This window comes from Lynx rufus, unplaced genomic scaffold, assembly GCF_022079265.1.
Source record: "Lynx rufus isolate CCGP_SWC_20201006 ecotype Redwood Valley unplaced genomic scaffold, mLynRuf1.p SCAF_8, whole genome shotgun sequence".
NCBI lineage: Eukaryota > Metazoa > Chordata > Mammalia > Carnivora > Felidae > Lynx > Lynx rufus.
This window is the reverse complement of record NW_025814896.1, coordinates 1,977,087-1,996,582: the sequence shown is the minus strand read 5'-3', so window position 1 is coordinate 1,996,582 and position 19,496 is coordinate 1,977,087. Positions and strand designations below refer to the sequence as shown.

Below are 19,496 nucleotides of genomic sequence, written 5' to 3'. Positions count from 1 at the left end.
TTTCTCCCCTCTGGACTCTGTAGCGGTTGCTCCGTGGTCTCGTCTTTCCCCGTCACCTGCTGGGCCACCGGACGTGTGGTTGGTGGCACTCCATGACCCCCTCATCACTGGCTGCCCTTCCAGTTCCCAGAGCAGATATCACTTCTCGGCCTTTTGGCTAAGATCAAGTCCAGTTCCCAGAGCGGATACCTGATGTTCCCCGAGTTGGCCAAGTGCAAGCAAGTCAGGGGTGGGATGAGTGGACGTTTAGGAAGCGTGGCCCCTGCCCCCCGCCGCAGGCTGACTCTCCTCTGCTTTTGCTCCTGTTTCCAGATCCGGTCCGACAAAGACAACGACATCCCCATCCGGTACAGCATCACGGGGGTGGGTGCCGACCAGCCCCCCATGGAGGTCTTCAGCATCGACTCCATGTCTGGACGCATGTATGTCACTAGGCCCATGGACCGGGAGGAGCGAGCCTCCTACCACGTGAGTACCTCGGGCCTTGGGTTCCTAACTTGGGAAGGAGACTGTCAGCCTGAGCCTGTGCTGGAATTGCCCGCAGGGCTGTGTAAAGCCCACGGCGCTGGGCACCACCCTGGGGTTTCTCATTCAGCGGGCCCGGGATGGACACCTCTGCCACATTCCCGGGGGAAGACAGGAAGGTCTGGGGACCACCTTGGAAGGACCCCTGGTCTGGAAGCTCCAGATCCACGTGTGCTCCCAGGAGCTCATTAGTTCTGGTGGAGGGAGGGGACACGTGGCTGCTGGGCACCGTGGGGCCCTTTTTCTGGAGCACCTCTGTGAGCAGTTCCATCCTGTCCAGCCCTAGAATAACACACCTGCTTCTCTGAGAGCCGGCAGCGGGTCCGGGATGAGTGCTGTGCTGGTGCCACCTCGGAGCGGGGCACGCAGAGGGGAAACGGACGTGACCACAAACGTTGCAGGGCTCGGGCTTCTGGGGGCTGTTGGCTCCTCTCCTGCTTGGCCTCCCTGACGTGGTAGCTCAGGGGAGGGACCCCGGAGCTCAGGTGAAAGCAGCAGCGTCTCGTGGCCTCCACCCTAATGGCCGGTCCCCCGTCCAGACCCCCTCCTCACCTGCAAGATGCAGGTTTGCACCAGCTGGAGGCAGTGTGAGCTGGAGGCAGAGGTGAGGACCCCGGGCCCCTCACCAGGTGGGAGGATGCAGGGTTCACATGTGCAAAGCCCGGAGAACAGAGCCCCACGCACGATACGGCCGGTGTGCACATTGTAGTTGTCATCACGATGTCTGAATGTCCAGGTCCTCACTCGTAACTTGGAAATGAAGACCATCGTCGGAGAGCATCGTGTTCTCAGCCTTTTGCCCTGATGTGGACGTAATCAGCCCAGATTTCACTTGGCTTCAGCCCCCAGTGCCGAACATGGCCAAACACCGCCGCCACTCTCTGGTTATCTTCTTGGGGCCCACTGTCCACCTCCTGGCACTAGCAGGAAGGCTCCACATGGCAAAGAGCCATCAAGCTATCCACACCACATCGCCAGGCCCGAGAACAGAGCCTGGCCCTCAGGGGATGCACAGCAACCACTCGCAGAGAGAAGGAATTGGTGGGAGAGGTTAACTCTGTCGTTGACAATGGTGGCCTCCCCCGAGGGACCCCTGATGCCCCATGAGAAGTAGGGTGCGAGGCTGACTGGACCTGGGGAAGCCAGGTTGGGAGGTTGGTCCATCCTTCTTAGCCACGGTCTCAGACTGGCTGCCCAAGTCCCAGGTGGGTTCAGCTTCACAGAGCTAGTCAACATGGAAGAGAAGGTTCCTCTCTACTCATGGGTCTTCGCCCATGAGTAGAGACAGGTGTGGAATCAAAGTCAGGCTCCCGGCTCCAGAAATCCCCAGTTCACTAGACCCAGACATCCCTCTTCAGAGAAGCTTCCAAGAGAAACCTTGGCTCATGCTTCCAGACTCTTCTCTTTGGGTATACCACTTCATCTCCCACCCATCCATCCATCCATCCATCCATCTTTTTCATCTATCCACTGATCCATCCATCCATCCATCCATCCATCCACGCATCTATCCATCCACCCATCCATCCATCTACTCATCCATCCATCTACACACCCACTCAGCCACCCAACCATCCACTGATCCATCCATCCATCCACCCATCTGTCCATCCATCCATCCATCCATCCATCCACTCATCCATCCATTACACACCCACTCAGCCACCCAACCATCCACTGATACATCCATCCGTCCATCCATCCATCCATCTTTTCATCTATCCACTGATCCATCCATCCATCCACCCATCTGTCCATCCACCCATCCATCCATCCATCCATCCACTCATCCATCCATCTACACACCCACTCAGCCACCCACCATCCACTGATCCATCCATCCATCCATCCATCCATCCATATATACATACATTCCATCCATCCATCTACCCATCCGGGGAACAGTTCTCAAGTGCCTAGTACATGTTAGGCCTTGTGGTTGACAGTGGGCCTACAGTGATAACATGAACAAACATGGCCCCGGGCAGGGGGCGCTTATACCATTGGGATTAAAAGGCATCAAAGCCTTTTGGCCTGAAACCCCTAAGAAAGACCACGTGCCCAAATTCTTCAGCAATCAGACCACAGGTCTTGACAGAGTGGGTGTGTCCTGCCTGGAGATGCCACTGGGAATGGGCATCCGGGTGTCATCCTGACTGCCCCTCGGACGGTGGGGGCCAGGGTCAGGGAGAAGAAGCAGGTACAAGGAAAATCACTACATCTTTTCTGAGCCAGACCGGTCATTCCGTTCCCAGGCCTAGGGAACGTGGAGGGAGAAACACAGACTTGAAAACCCTGAAGCAGGTGGCCACTGACGCTCGGGCCCATTTTGCTGCTGGTGTCTAGGCAGGCCGTTTCAGGGGTGCCTTCCCCCCGGGAGGGGCTTGCAGGGGGCTTCCCCGAGGCCCTGGTAAAATAAGGCGTGGTTGTTCCCACACCCAACACTCAGCGGGGGCCGGACGCTGGGGATGCGCCACCCCTCCTCCCTGCCCCCCTCCCACCTCCCTTGTGGTCTGTTCACCCTCCCAGAGGCACGTGCCCCTTCTGAATGCGCTGTTCCAGGCATCTGTGCCCCCGAGTCTAAAAGGATGTGCAGCCAGCGGTCGGGGACCGGCGAGCGTTCCCAGGGAGTGAGAAGAGAAGGCAGGGGGTTGCTGCTTGCTCGCTACGTCGCCCACCTGGTCAGGTGTCCCTCTGCCCTGCGGCCCTCGTCCCTGATTGGCCAATGACATCCAGAGCCTCGGCCGACATGGGAGAGCTTTGTCTCCAAACAGCCCCACAAAGAGGCCACGTGCTGGTGATCATGCTAACCTCCTTCAAGATTAGACAGATTGGTCTTTCATTATCACGGTTGCTTAGAGAAAGCCCCTCCCCCGGGCCTGAGGTGCCAGACCCTTCTCTTGAGGCCTGACGGTAGGGTTGGCCCCCGGCGACCCCTCTCCTGACCGTAGGGCTGGCGCCACGTGGCTCTTCAGTGTCCCCTGAAACGTCACTCCTCTCTCTGTACTGCAGCCATCGGCCGCGGTTGCTTCGTGGTTTGGGGAGGGGGAGCTCCCGGTGGGGCACCTCTCCTGCCTTCCTTGGGGCTCCAGCGACCCCTGCTGTCCCCAGTGCAGGTGTCTCCTCTGGCTGTTTCTTACGGACCGTCCAGACCGCTGAAAGAAAACCTTTGTCATAGGCCCTGGACCGGCTGCCCCCCACGGCTGCTCTGTGACCACGGCCCTGGCTGGCCTGGTGGGGAGGGGCCGCCCCGGGCAAGGTCCTGCTCAGCTCTGACGTCCAGGATGGCCACACATTCCGGGTCCCAGTGCAGAACGAAATGGGGGACCCTCATCTGGACTAAGGATTTCAAGACAGTGACGGCAGGGCGTTCAGCCACACGCGGGCCCTCCTGAGCTCGGGGCCCGTAGGCTGCGTGGTCTCAGGCCACGGAGCCCACCCCGCGTGGCCAGCCTCCAGACTTGGGGTCCTGTTTGAGGTGGGATCGACGGCGAGGCCATTTCACGGAGACTGAGGCTTGTGAGGGGTGGGTCTCACAGCCCGTCGTTGTCTGGGCCTCCCAAGCCCTGTCAGCCCCAGTGCAAGCTGCCCCCAGAGCCCCTGCGCGTTGACCTCTGTTTCTCCCGCGGCCGAGTGTTGCCAGCACCTTAGCCCACGCGCTCCCCCACGTGGACACCCCAGGCTGGGCCCTGGGACGGCGGGATGTGGGAAAGGAGGTGGACCGACGACGGCCTGGGACCTCCTCTCGAGTTCTTGGTGCGCCGCTCGCTACGCGGCAGGTCCTCAGCGCCAACCGACACTCGGCCAGCACGGGCGCTCACGCAGCCATGCCGCCCGAGACGCATCCCCTTCACGCGCCCGTGGGCTCCCCCACGGGCTGCACGGGCCGTCCACACACATCTGTGGCCCGACTCGAGATGGAGAGTCAGCTCCCCTCCCGACAACGCAGCAGAGACAGAGCAAGAGGGAGAAACAGAGACACAGAAATAGAGAGACAAGGGGGAGAGGGAGAGACGGGGGGGGCGCGACCTGCCAGCAGCAGAGCCCCAGCCCCACAGATGCAAACGTGGGCACAGCTCGCGTCTCTCTCTCAGATTCTCACCACGGCGCGGCCAGCAGGTGCAGTGGGCGGGGCTTGGGGACTGTGCCGGGGGCTGTCCGCCAAGCCCGCTCCGGAGGACGCAGGCCCCAGCGCCTGCTGACCGCACAGCCGCTCCTGGGAGAACGCACGCCGTGCGGGGAGGCTCTCCCTTGCATTTTATTTTAATTACTCTGGAAACCTTGAGCTCAAAATGAAGACCCGCTCTTGGTGTTTCCAGTTCACTGTTTCTCCCCTGCAGCTCACACCAAAGTCAGCCCTGGAATTCTGGGCTCCCCGGGAAGGGCCCCGGTTCAGCCCTCCTGCTGCTGCCCCAGTGGCTGGTGCCACTGCCTATGGCCACGGGGCAGGGCCCCCGGGATGGCTGCTGGGCGAGAGGAAGCGGAGATGCCCCCGAGGGCCCCTGGTCCTTTCCAAGGACACCTGCAGGCAGGCCACACCCCCTGCTCACCCAAGCCGGCCGAGAGGAAGCCGGCAACTCTGGGGGGACACCATCCACCCGTCCCCACACACTCGGCTCGGTGTCCGGGTCTCTGGGTGACTCACTCGCCTCCAGACACTTTGCCCACATTCTCTTCCGTCTCCGGCCACGGCCCTGACGTCCCGTCTTGGGAGACGGAGAAATGATTGTTTCCCGCTCGTCATCAACTAGGAAATGTGCCCCACGGGGCTGCTGACTTCAGTCTCCTCAGACCCCATCTCACAAGTGGGCACTGTGGGCCCTCGCCCTGGGGCTCCCAGGGCCACCCCTGGCAGCCACCTCCAGCAGTGTCAGCCCTGCCCCCTGCGGGGTGACAAGTCGGCCGGAGACAACGGGACCCGGACCGGAGGGCGGCCAGATCCATTTGCCGAATTCTGGACTGAACCCTCACGTCCCGTTTTTCAACTCTCTGTCCCACCGCGTGAAGCCCTCTGCTGTCCCCCCCAAGGTCAGGGTCCTGGCGGCCCTCACACCCCCATAAGGCTCCAGCACGAGCCCCTCCCGGCACTCCTACCTTACGGGGTGCCCCCCAGCGCGAGCACAAACTCGGTGGCTTCAAATAACACCCGCTTCCTGGCTCACACTCGAGGTCAGAAGTCGGCAGCTGTGCCCCAGGGTCTCGCCAGGTGCAGGTCGAGGTGAAGCCGGCCTACAAGTGTCTGCCTCCTGCCCGTTCAGGCCGTGCCGGGCCCAGGTCCCCACTTCCTTCTGGCTGGCCGCCGGGGCCCCTCTCGCCCCCTAAAGGCACCTGCATCCCTCGGCGCGTGGCCCCCTCCGCTTTCAAGCTGTGCACGTTATCCCGCTGCCTAGCGCCCGGCTCCCTTGAGGCCACCGGCCGGTGAAGCACCGTGATCCCAGAGCCACGAGGCCACCGCGTCCCGCCCAGACGGCGTCCCTGCGTAGCGGTCAGCCGTGCCACAAGACGCCGCCCCGTCGGGGGGCGACCCGCCATCGCTCCCTCATCTGGGGATCCACATGCCCCACCCTCGGGCACCTTCGGCCACACCTCCCACCTGAGAGCCAGCTGATCGTCCGTGGCCACGGGTCACTGACACGAGCGTTCAAATCACGAAACGAAGAGGGGTCGTGTTTGCTTTGCAAGATGGTTCTCCAGAAGATTCCTTCGAGGGCTCCGCACGTAAGACCCACTGCTGAGTCCCGCCACTACCGCCGTCTTCCTGAGCCTCGCTTTCCCCGTCCGTAAACTAGCGGTCGGGACCAGGTGGTCTCTCGGGTTCTTGTGAAACCCGAGGCGTGAGTGACCCGTGTGGGGCTCCTGGGGCCCTGCCCGGCCCCGAGCAGGCGCGCGGCCAGTGCCACCCCAGCGCCCACCCGCAGGCGGCCTCAGGGCCCGCGTGGGGTGCTCCGCGGTCCGTGCTCCAGCGCGAGACGCAGCGCGAGCCCCGGAGAGGCAGCAGGCACCCGTCGTACCCACCGCCCTCGTCCCGTCCCCTCTGGGGCCCGAGACCAAGCTCACAAGTTGGCGTCTCCCTGTCCCCCTCCCATAGCGAGAAGAGACACACGTCCTGCACGCGACATCGCAGGAGCGGGACCTTCCCTTCACGCGAGACGAGACGCTTGGGGTTGCAGGTCGCCAAAGGCGCGGACGGCTTCCCTGTCTCCGCAGGAGGACGGGCCCCCCGAGCGGTGAGGGGGCCTCGGACACCCCCGCAGAAGCTAGCGATGCGACGGACATTTGGGGGGCGGGATGGGGGGAGACCAGGAGGACCCCGGGCCTCACAGCCGGGGGCCGCTTCTGCTACAGGGCCGCGCCAAAGCGGGCACCGCCACTTCCGTTGGGAGATGCCAGCATTAACCGGAGCTCAGGATTACCTTGTCCAGAGGCTTCCTGACCCTTGACCCCGTGCGCTGCTCAGGGCCGCGTTCGACGAGGCGGAGGGTCACCTGGCCGCCGCCCAGAGCTTCCGCAGCAGGATGGGTCGGCCGGGGGCTAACACGGCGAGGGGGCTTCACGTCCCTTGACCAGGGTGCTAGGGACTCACATCCGCCCCAGAGACTGCGGCCACCGCCCGGCTCCTTAAACACTTCAAGGGTGAAATTCCACTCGGGGCCGTCGCGATGAACCGAGCCTCCGTGGGGCAGGTGTGGAACGCACACGGCCTCCTCCTTCCCAAGGAGGCCGTGGAGAGGATCGTGTGCCCCCCGCCCAGCTCGGGGACACCCCCCCACACTCCAACAGGCTTCCAGCACGGCTCTTCTCATGCCCTTGGCCTGGTGCCGTCCTGTTGCAAAGATGTTGGGGTCTGACATGTCCAGCTTGCAGGGTGATGCGGTTTCCACAGAGACACGTGTGACAGTCACAGCCTTGGTGAAGAGACACCTTGGGCAGACCCGGTTCTCCCCCACATCCCAGGCCCCACACGGCCCCTCTCCGGCCTCCTCGGCTGGCCTCAGCCACTCTGGGACCCCCATGGGGACCTCCACCCTTGCTCTCCTCTCCATCTCCTTCGTCAGGCCTCAGCTCCAATATCACCTCCTCTGGGAGGCCTGCCCGGCCTCCTCCCAACCCCAGCCGGCCGCTAACAGTACACCCAAGTTACCTGTCTTCTCTTCCTTCTTGACGTCCCTCTCCCTTCCAGATGAGAAGCCCCAGGGCTGGGCCACGTCTGTTCCACTGGGCAATAATCTCGGGTCCAGCCCGTGCCTGGTGCACAGAGGCCCGTGACAGATACTGGTTGAGTGAATAAATTAATGAGTGAACGGTGAATGAATGAATGAACTCATCCAAAAACTAAGGGTTGCTGACAACCCTTCCCCGTTTCCACGGAGGCGAGAGCCGAGGCTCAGAGAAGTTTCATGACGTGTCCCAATCTCACACCCCTGCCCAGACTCTCCCTTGAGGGGCCCAGGCCCTCACATCACCCCCAGCCTGCTGCCGAGGGCCTTCGGGAACCTGCTCCCGGCCGTTCCCCACGGCTGACGGTGTCTGTGTTGCTTTCCAGCTCAGAGCCCACGCCGTGGACATGAACGGCAACAAGGTGGAGAACCCCATCGACCTGTACATCTACGTCATCGACATGAATGACAACCGTCCCGAGTTCGTCAACCAGGTCTACAACGGCTCTGTGGACGAAGGCTCCAAGCCAGGTGAGCCCTCAGCCCCTGACGACAGGAGGCCCCGCGCTCCGGGGAGGCCGTGCGGCCCCCACGGGACCCTTCTGCTGATGCGTTCATTTATCACCTCCTGCGTGTCCCACAGCGCGTCTGGGAGCGGTCCAGAGAGGGGTGCAGACAAGACAGGCTACCGCAGGTGAATATGGCCATTGCAGTGATGATAAGGCTCAGAAGGAAGCCATGGGGCGCTGAGAGTCCTGGAGGTGGCTGCAGATCAGGGAGGGCCCCTCTGTGGAGGGGACTTATAGGCTGAGAGCTGAAGCAGGAGCAGGAGCGGCCTGGACAGGAGGTCTGCGGTCTGTGTGTGGGCGAAGGGGGCCTGGGGAGGGAAAAGGCACGGGCAAAGGTCCCGGGGCAGGAGGCGAGCTCAGAGAGGAGACCTGCCATTCGAGGTCTCCCAGGCCACACTTTGCATTTTATTCCAAGCCCCGTGGGAAACCCACGAGAAGGCCGGGCGCCCCCAGCCCCGAGAGTTGCGTGCCCGAGGCCCGGCACCCCTCAGAGTTGACCCAAGAGCCGGTCTTCCCACAGACTTCAGTTTGGCGTAAATGATGCTGACTTCATCATGGGCCGGGCCCCTGGCGAAGCACGTGATTTGTCTCTGTATCCGCATCCCCCAAGAAGCGGGCGCCCTCCCTCTCCCCTTTAGCCAAGACACGGCTCAGGGTCCGAGGAGGTGAAGCGAGCAGCCCTCCTGAGCGTAGCGGGCCGGAATCCCCAGCCAACTCCGGAACCTTGCCCGGGGACCAGCGGCATCGCTGGGAACACGCTGGCAATGCAGAACCTCTCAGCACGCACCCCTGATTCAGGCTCTGGAGGCGGGGCCTGGAGTCTGGGCACGATGCCCCGCCCCCCGGTGGTTTGTGCGCAGGCCCAAGTTTGAGAGGCGAGGCCCTAAACCGCTGCCTCCTCCGAGGATGGAGTGTCGTCCCCGGGACACCTGCCTGCGGGGTCGGGGCGGGTGGAGCTGAGCCGGGAGTAGCCACGAAAACACAGGGCGCCCAGCTGCCTGTGAGGGTAGCCATTGTCACGCGTGTGCCCCACGCAACGTCGGAACCTGCTTCCAGGGCCAGAGGCCGCCTTGCCGATCTGAACTTCAGCGTGACTGGCGTCTGTAAGTTAGTGGGCGACTCCCCGTCCCGGGAGGGCTTCCGGGCCCTTCCGGGGCCCCTGGCCCTGGGCAAGCGGAAGCCCGGGCACAAGGAGCCCGGAGCGGAGGCGGCCTCCCGGGAGGGGCCGGTGGCATGCCACCATGGGGCGGCGAGGGCGAGCATTTATCATCCCTCCCCCGCCCGAGGACGTTGTCGTAGCTCCGTCTCCCGGGGCTGCTGTTTCCACAAGGCGAGTGCCATTTTCGATTGTCTCAGAACCTCAAGACGCAGGCCAGCCTGGTGTCAGTGAAGGGGACGGGGTGTGACGTCATTTCTGCCGGCACCCGGAGCGGCTCCTCCCCTGGAGAGGCAGGGGACGGTCCCTGGAGAGGCAGGGGAAGGCGGCCGACGGGCACATCAGCTCCAAGCAGTCAGAGAGACTGGACGAAAGCCGCCAGCTCCTTATGCAGCCGGAGGCAGGGGGCTGGGTGCCGGGCTGGGGGGGCTTTCTCGTTACCACAGACACGGTGGGCCTCTCGCCCCAAGACCCAGAACGCTCTGTCAAGGCGCCCGGATATCACAGCTCAAACCTCCCGTGCCTTCTTTTAAATCGATAGAGACAGTCTTCCCAAACGTGTGACCGGCTTTACTCATTAGGGTAACAAACGGGCAATAAGCCTTTCAGCCTGGAGACGGGAGCAGCGCCTCCATCAGCCCAGCCCCTCGGGGCCACGTGGCGTGCCAAGCGTGGCCGGGAGGACCGGAGGCCGGTGTGGGTCCCAAGACTGGTCCTCTTTGGCCACTCCCGTGCCTCTCAGTCTGTCTACACGAGGCGTTGACTGACTTTCAGAGTCCCTGGGGGACCCAGCGTCTGTCCCTGACCGCAGAACAGCCCTCAGAGGGGAGCGGGGACACCACGTCCCAGAGCGAAGCCCGGGGCGGAGCGGTGCCGCGATGCGAAGGACCAGCTTGACGCCCTCACGCGCCTGGTCAAGGGCAGGCTGACACCAAACGAGGCCGTGGCATCGCCGAGGCGGGCGGAACTTGGAAATGGCCTCTGCGATGCCTCCCCTTACGTCAGGGAATCACGGTAACAGGCAGGTTTCCCACGGTGCCTTTGTGGGGTAAGGAAAACCACCACTGGAAATTCGTCACGATTCTCTGCCGTGATGGGCTAATGGCGGGCTTCAGGCGTACGTGCCAGGGAAAACAAACGGAAGGATGTATGAAATATTGACTCAGCCAGGTAAAAACCTTTTAAGGTTTGGGTAGTTCACTTGGGGACGTTAGCAAGCTGACTCCGGACCAGGGTCCCAGCCGGGCCCCACGTTCACCCCGCGTTCTTTCCCCAGTCCCGGCGCCCCCTCGATTCAGGAAATGCTCCCTGGAATCGCTGGGTCACACAGGCTGGGAGGGCGTGGAGGTCTTGGGATGGCCCGTCCTGCAGGCTGGAGCAGTGCTTATCGTGGTTTGGGGTCGAGAGGGGCCTCTGCTCTGATCACAGCTGTTCGATCTCTGGGTATCCAAAGCCCACCTCAGAGGCCCCCCTGGAAAAGGGGATTCACCGCCTCATCTAACTGCAGAGTCCAGAGACGGGCAGCAGCCTCAGATGCCGAGATACTGTGTCCAGAGTGGGACCGGCCGGAGCCCTGCTGGCCACTGTCCGACTGTCCCCTCCCCGGTGCTCGCTCGCTCCCCGGGAGGCTCTCTCTCCCTGTGGACAAGCCACCCCAGCAGCTGCAGGCGTCTCTGAGCCTCGGGCGGCCCCGGGAGAGGGGGTCCGGCAGGAGCCCCGGCAGATCCCCATGCCCTGGCTGGGGTCGTGTGCCGGGCCTGAGGCAGCCGCCGCGGCCAGGGCGAGCACTGAGAGCGTGTTGCAGGCACAGACAGGGTCTGGTTCTGGAGCCCTCAAGCCATAGGGTCTGAGCAGGTGGCGGGCGTGAGTCCCCGAAGGAAAAGCAGATGGTTTACGCAGCTGTAAGAATACAGAGACACCCCACAAACCCTCCAGCCGTCTCCCCCGGGGGAACGGTTCACAGAACTGTCGTGCGAGACCACTCCAGGATGTTGACGCTTGTGCAGTGCACGGACCTCACGCACATGTCCGCAGGCTAACGTGTGCGTGTTTCCGTGCAGCTCTCCAAGACCTCCCCACGACAGCCCTACGGGACAGGCACTTTCGTTTTCCCCACTTTTGAGATGAGGTGAATAAGGACACACAGCTAGTGCGGGCAGAGGCAAGATTTAAACCCAGGCAGTCTGACTTCTGAGCCACAGTGCTAACCGTTGTACAAACTGCTTCCCCTCCCCAGGTCTCTGTCAGGAACACATTTGGCCACAAGTCACAGAAGACCCAGCTGGGACCAGTGGGGGTTTGGGGGAGAGCTTGAAGCCATCCGTGCACACAGTATTTGCCTCCCCTTCTTGTTTCTTGCCACATGGTCACAAAATGGCTGCCGTGCCTCTAAGCATCACATCCACTATCAGGCAAAAAAGACGAGAACGAAACAGGAGAAGGGCAGAATGTAGCGTGGGCAGTTTCCCCACCCACCCCCCTACCCCACCACCCCCTGCTGAAAACACATGTTGTATACACGTGAGAGCACCTTTCTCCAGGATAGGAAAATATAAACCCCACCCTCAAGGTGTCCATTGTCCAGTTGAGGAACCCCGAAATCTATATGCTATGTACGTGCTAACGAGTGGTACGAGATGCTCACCTGGGCCAAGGCCTTCGGGAAAAGGAAGCATTTTCCTCCCTCGGGGCCTTTGCACATGCTGTGCCCTCAGCCTGGGTGTCCTGCCCCCAGTCACTGTGACACTGGCCCCTTTTCCTCCCTCAGCTCACATGGCGCTTCTTCAGCCCACGTGAGGGGGGCTTGTCTGCCCCCCCCCCCCCGCTTTCCATTAATACTCCATTACTCACGGAGTTACTTACTTTGTTGCTGGCTTACAGCGCTGGGCAGAGATCCTGTCTGTTCTCTTCACCGCTGTGCACCCAGGTGAGGGCGGGACGCCGTGAACCCCAGCCCCAGCCCGACAGCCCCCCTACCCGGGAGCCCTGGAGGCTAACCAGGGCTCAGGACACGCCCGGGGCCTCCTTCCTGGAGCTCGGAGCTGCTCGGCTGACAGTTCTGCGAGGCAGGCTTGGAGACCCTCACAAGAAAAGATGCCTCCGCGGTGATTATCTTTTAACTAAAAAAGGCTTTAATTGGAATTCCTGATTTCCCTAACCCCTCGTAACTGTGTGAAGGCCTATATTATAAATTTTGAAATTAATGTCGCCTTAAAATATTAAATAGCAGAGAAATCTATATGCTGCCAATGAAGTCAAAGAAACCCTGATCTTGATAACGCAGAGTTTTTGCTTAAATAGATTATTCTATTAGTGGCCCGTTTATTTATTTATTTTATTTCTGTGCCGGCGGAGGGCTCCCTGAGATTAATGCCACGGACTGATGCACAGATGGTACCGGATACTTGAAAGTCATCTGAATATTAAGAATTTAAATCTTTAGCCTCAGTGATTTGAGCAGAAAGCCAATTATGGGGCTGAATTAGTTTTCAAATTAAACTTCAATTTAAGGCTTGTGAAATTAATCCTTTAAGGCGGACGGCCGCGTTTGTACACGAATTTCTTGCAAGAGCCGACCCTCTGCTTTCTCCCCTTTCCCTGCCGGTGCGAACAGTAAGAGATGCTCCCCACCCCGGCGGCAGGCAGCGGCCCCGCGTAGATGAAAATACAATCCCTTTGTTCTGTTTCATTCGCCAAGAAAAATGGAAGCCTTTCTACCGGGGAGAGAGGCCCAAGGAGGCGCCCAGAAAACCCTGGAAGGATGCTTCGTTTCTCGTCCTCTGGGCCCCGGGAACGAGGACGCGCCGTCTCCCCGTGTTACCATAGATGCTGCTGGTGTAAGCGCTTCCTTAGCGGAGGGCATGCCCGGGCCGTGGCCTGTCCTTGGGGTAGCTGGGGCTCGTGGTTGTGCGTGGACTCAGGCCCGCCCGGCTGGAGGCCGGCAGCCACAGCCCCCAGACGCATGGGGACGGCCCTGCTCACGCCCCAGGCACCGGCGCATGCCCTCGGGACCCCACGAGGGACGTCCAGCTTCCAGAAGAGGACCCCCAGGCTCCAAGAGGCTCAGTGAGGTTCAGAACCAGGCCCCGGGAGCGGCAGGGCCGGGGTCTGATCCGGATGGAGTACAGTCTGACCCTGAGCCCAGCTTGGCCCGAGGCCACAGGCGTTTGGTTGGAAAGGTCTCTCTTCCAGTGCCTTGTTACCCAGGGGTCAGCCCAACTGCCTGGCTTAACCGCCCGCCTCAGGCCCACCCCAGTCCCTGCACCGGCTGGAATGGTGTCCCCCCAAACCGGGGTCACCCCGGAAGCTCGGAATGTGGCCTTCTTGGGAAACACGATCTTTGCAGACATAATCCATTGGGATACGTCCTGATCCACTGGGGCTGGAGTCCCTTGTAAGAAGGGGAGATTAGGACTGAGGCACAGAGGAGGAGGCTACGTGACGGCAGGGGACAGCTTGGAGCCAAGCAATGCCAAGGGTGGCTGGCGGCCCCCAGAGCCGGCAGAGGCAGGAAGGACCCCCTCCGCTCCCAGCACCTTCAGAGGGGGCACCGCCCTGCCGACACTTTGTTTTTGCACTTCTGGGGGATAATAAAGTTCTCTTGCTTCAAACCGTCCGGTTTGCCGGAGCACCGTCTCAGCCCCCCACCCCCCAGCACCTTGTCTGTGCCTGAGGAAAGGCCTCGAGCTCCCTGGCGGAGGTTTGCCAGACCACCCACCTTGCCAGAGCCTTGCAGGAGGGAGTGAGGTCATGGCCACTAGCCACTGCCTGTCGGGCTCACCCCTCCAAACCCCAGGACAGAAGGACACGGAGGAGGCCACAGGCCACAGCGTTCACTGCAGGCCTCGGGGAAAGAAAGCCGAGACCAAGGTAGGAGGCAGGGTTTGGAAGGAGAAGCCCTCGTGTGTCGGGAGTAGACGGTGGCACAGGGACCCAGCAGGTCAGAGCCTGCCCCTTGGGTCAGCAGAGTCCCGGTGCCCACCGGGTGGGCAAGCTCACCTGGGGTGGAGAACACGCCCAGACAGGGAGGGAGGCGCCTCCCCCAGAGGGCCCTCCAAGCTCTCGAAAAGGGATTCCTCCTGCCTCTTCCCACCTCCTGGACCCTGCTCAGCTCTGCGGCCCCGAAGGCCCCGGGTTTACCCCCATCTCCTCTGTTCCCCAGCGACCCTGCCCCTTTCCGACCTTTGGCAGGGTTCTCTGGTGACATGCGCCCATCACCTGACTGTGCAGTGGTGACCACAGACCCAGCAGATTTTCAGAATCTCTCTTTTTTTGAGAGAAACCAAATTGTGATTTAGGTTTAAAAAAAAAAGAAGTCCCATATTCTGTTTCTCGGCTGAGTATTTCTTTTTCTGTTTTGCTTTTTTTAGTAACATTTTATTTTCTGATAATCAACTCTTTGAAGGAAACTTGGAAGATACAAAGAAACTCAGAAAGCAAAAATCAAATTACACGTGCGGTCCCGCACTCAGAGATTGCTGTCGAGAGCATTTGACATACACCCTCTGGCCTTCTCTCCTTCGCATAAACACGAGATTTTAAAGACCGGGGTCGTACTGAAGAGTTGAGAAACCTCATTCTTCTCCAGGGAGCCGTACACGTATCATGAAAATTTCAGATATCATTAAATATTCTTCTACAACATTTTAATGGCTCTGAGCTAGTCCACCGTAGGAATGTTATTATAAGAACATCATGATTTATTTAACCAGCACCCCGCTGTCCTACAGCTAATATCATTTACGTATCGATTATGCTCTTTGCTTGTCTGCACCACTGGACGTGAGCTTCACGGGTCAGGGGTCTTTCCACTTGGACTTTTACTGGAGATCGCTGTAGAGCCACGTGCAACGTGCACCTAAGAGAGCGTCCGCGTGTCCCTGATGGGACTGCGGGCCTGGGGATGGGGGTGGGGGGGGTCCTGTGTCACTGGGGACACACCCTGGTCAGCCCTGAGTCAGAAGCAGGGGGACTTAAACGGGGAAGTTGTCAGGTATTGATCAAGTCCCGGCCGTTCTGGGCTCTTTGCTGCTGGGCTCATATGTGGCTTCCTGGATTGTCACCAGAGATAGAGGGTCTCACCTCCTCCAAGCTGACCTGTAGAGAGCTGTGCTTGCAGGGCTGGTCCCTGCAGGTGGCAGGTCATGTCCCCCACCGGGCTGGTCCCTGCGGGTGGCGGGTTAGAGCTCTATTTTCGTGTCTGGTCGGCTGGCATATGCTTGTGTGTTCAGTCTCGCAGAACCTCAGCACAATATCACAGCCAGGACTTGGGGGTCCATACAGTCAAGGTATGGAACACTGCATCCCTACGAGGGTCCTCATGTGGGGGATTTGATAGTCACACCCACCCCTGTGCATCAGGGATTTTGTCCCGTTTTGCTCACTAACGTGCAATGCCAAACACGGTGCTTGGCACGTAGTGGGTGTTTGGTAAGTCTTCGTCGAGGATTTTCACACTCGGCCATCGGGAGCCATGTCCGCACGGACAGCCGAGGGCACGGATCAATCATCTCTTGTACGTCTGTGATTTTCCCCTTGGGACAAATTCCTACAAGTGGATTTCTTGACTGGACACGTTTGAAAGGCATTTGGATACATACAGACAGTGGAACTGCCTCCGGAAGGTGAGGTTGGAAGCTGAGACCGTCTGCTCCCTGGAGAGAAGGGGACGCAGGAGTCCCAGGTCCTCTATATGTCACTGCTATTCTGTATCATCGTTATATTTTTTTATGTTTACTTATTTTTGGAAGAGAGAGAGAGAGAGGGAGACACAGAATCCAAAACAGGCTCCAGGCTCGGAGCTGTTGGCACAGAGCCCAAGGCGGGGCTCAAACTCACAAACCGTGAGATCCTGAGCTGAAGTCGGACGCTTAACCCACTGAGCCACCCAGGCGTCCCTGTATCATCGTTATTTTTAAATAGTGTTTGCCTTTTTGGTATGTGAAAAATGCCTTCCTTTCATTTCTTTAATCAGTAATAAAGTTGCTTTAAAAAAAAAAAAAAAAAAAAAAAGGAAGGGCAGAAAGGCTCTCGGTGGTGAAGATGTGAAATTCAGGCTCCTTGACCAGAGACTCTAAGCCAGGTGCTAGGCAGTTGTGTCGGGGACTGGGTCGTGGGTGGGCTTTTCCTACCTTGAACCATCTGATATCTTCCAGAGAACATGCACTGGTTACCGGATGGGCTTTCCTTCTGCAGTCAGAGAAGAATTAACCCAGTGTTATAACGAGTCCAAACTAAAGGGCAGCTCTTGCTACTGACAAGCCAGACCGAGTGCTCCACACCCAGCGGCTGCCGGGGCACAGCCAGAGGGCACGGACTGACCGGGCGGGTCCCAGACAGCGAGAGCCTTAGGCAGCATCCGGCCCGCACACTGCCTCCAGAACTCTCTCTCACGAGGCACCAAATTTGACTCTGGGCCTGGGATTTTAAAGGTTTGGGAACGCCGTGGTCCCTGAAACTGATTCCCCGGGTCACCAGGCAGGGGCCGTGTTGGGAGCAGGGACCTCGTCAAGGAGCTCATGAGGAAACGGAGGCCCGGCTGACGGGGCTTCTGGGTGTAGAGCCCCTCTCCCCTTGCCCTTCCCCCCTCCTCCTTGCCCTTTCTCAGGCCTGGAGGCCTAGCTGCACAGCTTGAAACCCCAAGCCCGGTTCAGCCCCAGCTTAAGACAACAACCCCCAAGAAAGGATCCTGTCAAAGAAGGTGCCCACACTCCCTGCCCCCCTGCAGGGCCCTGGACAGCACGCTGTTCCCAACCTGGGAGCGGGGAACTGAAGTCAACACATGCAGCTCAGGACACGGCAGGCACGAGGCTGGGGGGGGTGCTACTCAGAACTCAGCTGCGCGTGACACAGACTCAAACTCAAATGGCACAAGAATGGAAATGCATCAGCTCAGGGACACGAAAGTACTTCTAGTCAGGTTTTGCTATGAACCTAAAACTACTGTTCCTTAACGTCTTGATGTCTAAAAAGTCTTTAGGTGATAGGTTCAGGTGCAGCTTGATCCAGGGGCTTCCTAGGGAGAAGTTGTCACCTGAGATGGCCCTGGCCTTCTGTGGCCACAAAGTGCCCATAGCCCCCAACCTCACTCACTGAGCCAGCAGCTCCAGGGTCAGGGACAACTTTTGGTTTCCCAGAAACCCCAGCGAAGGAAACTATTGCCTTTGGCTCTGATGGGTGAGGTGCCCACGGCTGAACCCATCACAGTGGCCAGGGGGCGGGATGCGCTGATCCAACCCGGGGAGGGTGCACACCAAAAGGACCTGCAGTCAGGAGGCAGGGTCGGGCCATCCCCTGCCAGCACTGAGACGAGGGGCCGCGGGGGCGGCTCCCCAACCGCTTGGATCTGAAACGCAGACAGCCGCGTGTCCCGCAGGCACCGCTGCACGTACACCCCACCTCCACCCCCGTGTGCACAGCCCCCTGCGGGGTCTCCCCTCGGCTCGCTTTCCCTGCGCCCCACAAGCGCTTTTCCATGCCTTCCGCAGACCGCCCAGACCCCGTTCCTTCTCTATGTGCCGCAGGTCCCCGCCGCGCCCCACGTCCCCACCGCGCCCCCGTCCCCGCCACTCTGCGCCCCCACGTCCCGCTGCACCGCGCCCCGCGCCCCTGCGGAGGCTGAGAGCCGAGCGGGCGGAGAGCGCTGGGCTCGGAGCATGAGAAGCGTGGTCTCTGGGCCCCGGCCCTCCCGCAGCTGAGAAAGAAGGAAGGGCTGAGCCCTGAGCTCGAGCAGAAATCCTGCAGAGGGTCTCTGTGCGGAAGTGCGGGAGCAGGTTTCCTTCTAGCACCATCTCCCGCGATTGGCCGGCGTCCGGCACGTGGCGGGGGGGGGGGGGGGGGGGGGAATGGCCGGCTCCGGAGGCCTCCACGCGGATCTGCGATCAGCTGGTGATGTCTGCCCTGGGTGTGTGCCAGGACGCAGCCGCACGTGTCGCCAGCAATTTCCACCTGAGATGCTTTCTCCGTCGCAGGCACCTACGTGATGACGGTCACGGCCAATGACGCTGACGACAGCACCACGGCCAACGGGATGGTGCGGTACCGGATCGTGACCCAGACCCCACAAAGCCCATCCCAGAACATGTTCACCATCAACAGCGAGACGGGGGACATTGTGACGGTGGCAGCTGGCCTGGACCGAGAGGTGAGGTGGGCGTCGCGGGGCCGGGGAGCCCGTGTGGGAGAGGCCGCCCTGGCCCGGGTCGTGTCCCCAGAAGACTCATCTCCTACTGCGCCTGGTGGGGGGGTGGGAGGACCGGGGTCTCCACAAAGCAGTTCCAATAGATCGCGGAGCTGGTCCCACGTGTGGTTTGCAGAACAGGCCCAGCTGGATGTGTGGGGCCAAGGGGCCCAGGCTCGGAAAAACGGGGGCGAACCTCTGTGGGTCTCAGGATGCCGCACAGCGGGTCCCCGGGTCTGGGGACTGGCACGTACACACCTGGAACTCCCTCCCGCGTCTGACCCTGGCGTCCAGGTGGCAGGCCATCCGCTGTACCCCGCGATGAAGTGAGGCGCACAGAGGGGGCGGCACCCTTCGCGCGGGCCAGGCACAATCAGAGCCAATGCTGGGTACTTCTCACCTTCCCTGCCCCTCCCGGGACCCCGCGAGGCTGGCCCCTGGGTTACACCCAGACTCCCTCACCCCATTGTGTGGACCCCACCCAGGGCCGGACCCCGGAGGGAGGCCACCTCAGGACAGGGTGGGAAAAGGAGCCTTTGCTGCTGCCGCCGGAGAGGCATTTTCCCACCACAGTCGGGTGCGTCTGCAGGCGCTGGGCCGCACGTTCCCGTGTGGACAGACGGCACTGCCCCAGTCACCTGGCTCTGGGGCCCCGGGCAGATTCGGCAGCTGCTCCTGGCTGAAAGTCCCCAGGTGGCAGCCGCGGGTACTCCGAGCTTCTCAGAGGATTGTCACCTGCCTGTCCTGCCTCTGGGCTCGATGACAACCTCCTGTTCGCTCTGTGACCACAGGCCGGCATGCCCTCTAAAGGATACGTGACTCAGTTTATCCTCTAAAGCATTCGGCTCCCAGGACTGGGAGGAGACCCTGGCTGAGCTCAGAGCAAACAGGGCTGTGCTCCTCGGTCCTGG

At 60.8% G+C, this 19,496-nt stretch overlaps 1 protein-coding gene across 2 annotated transcripts in view; it reads left to right on the top strand.

The window, feature by feature from the left end:
• CDH4 (cadherin 4) overlaps positions 1-19,496 on the top strand; it is a 540,251-nt gene that overhangs the window by 474,569 nt on the left and 46,186 nt on the right. For both annotated transcript variants that reach the window (XM_047069547.1, XM_047069548.1), the window contains 3 exons: positions 313-468; positions 8,069-8,213; positions 18,377-18,549. In XM_047069547.1, the coding sequence (XP_046925503.1) occupies positions 313-468; positions 8,069-8,213; positions 18,377-18,549 (474 nt within the window). The remainder of the gene's footprint in view (positions 1-312; positions 469-8,068; positions 8,214-18,376; positions 18,550-19,496) is intronic.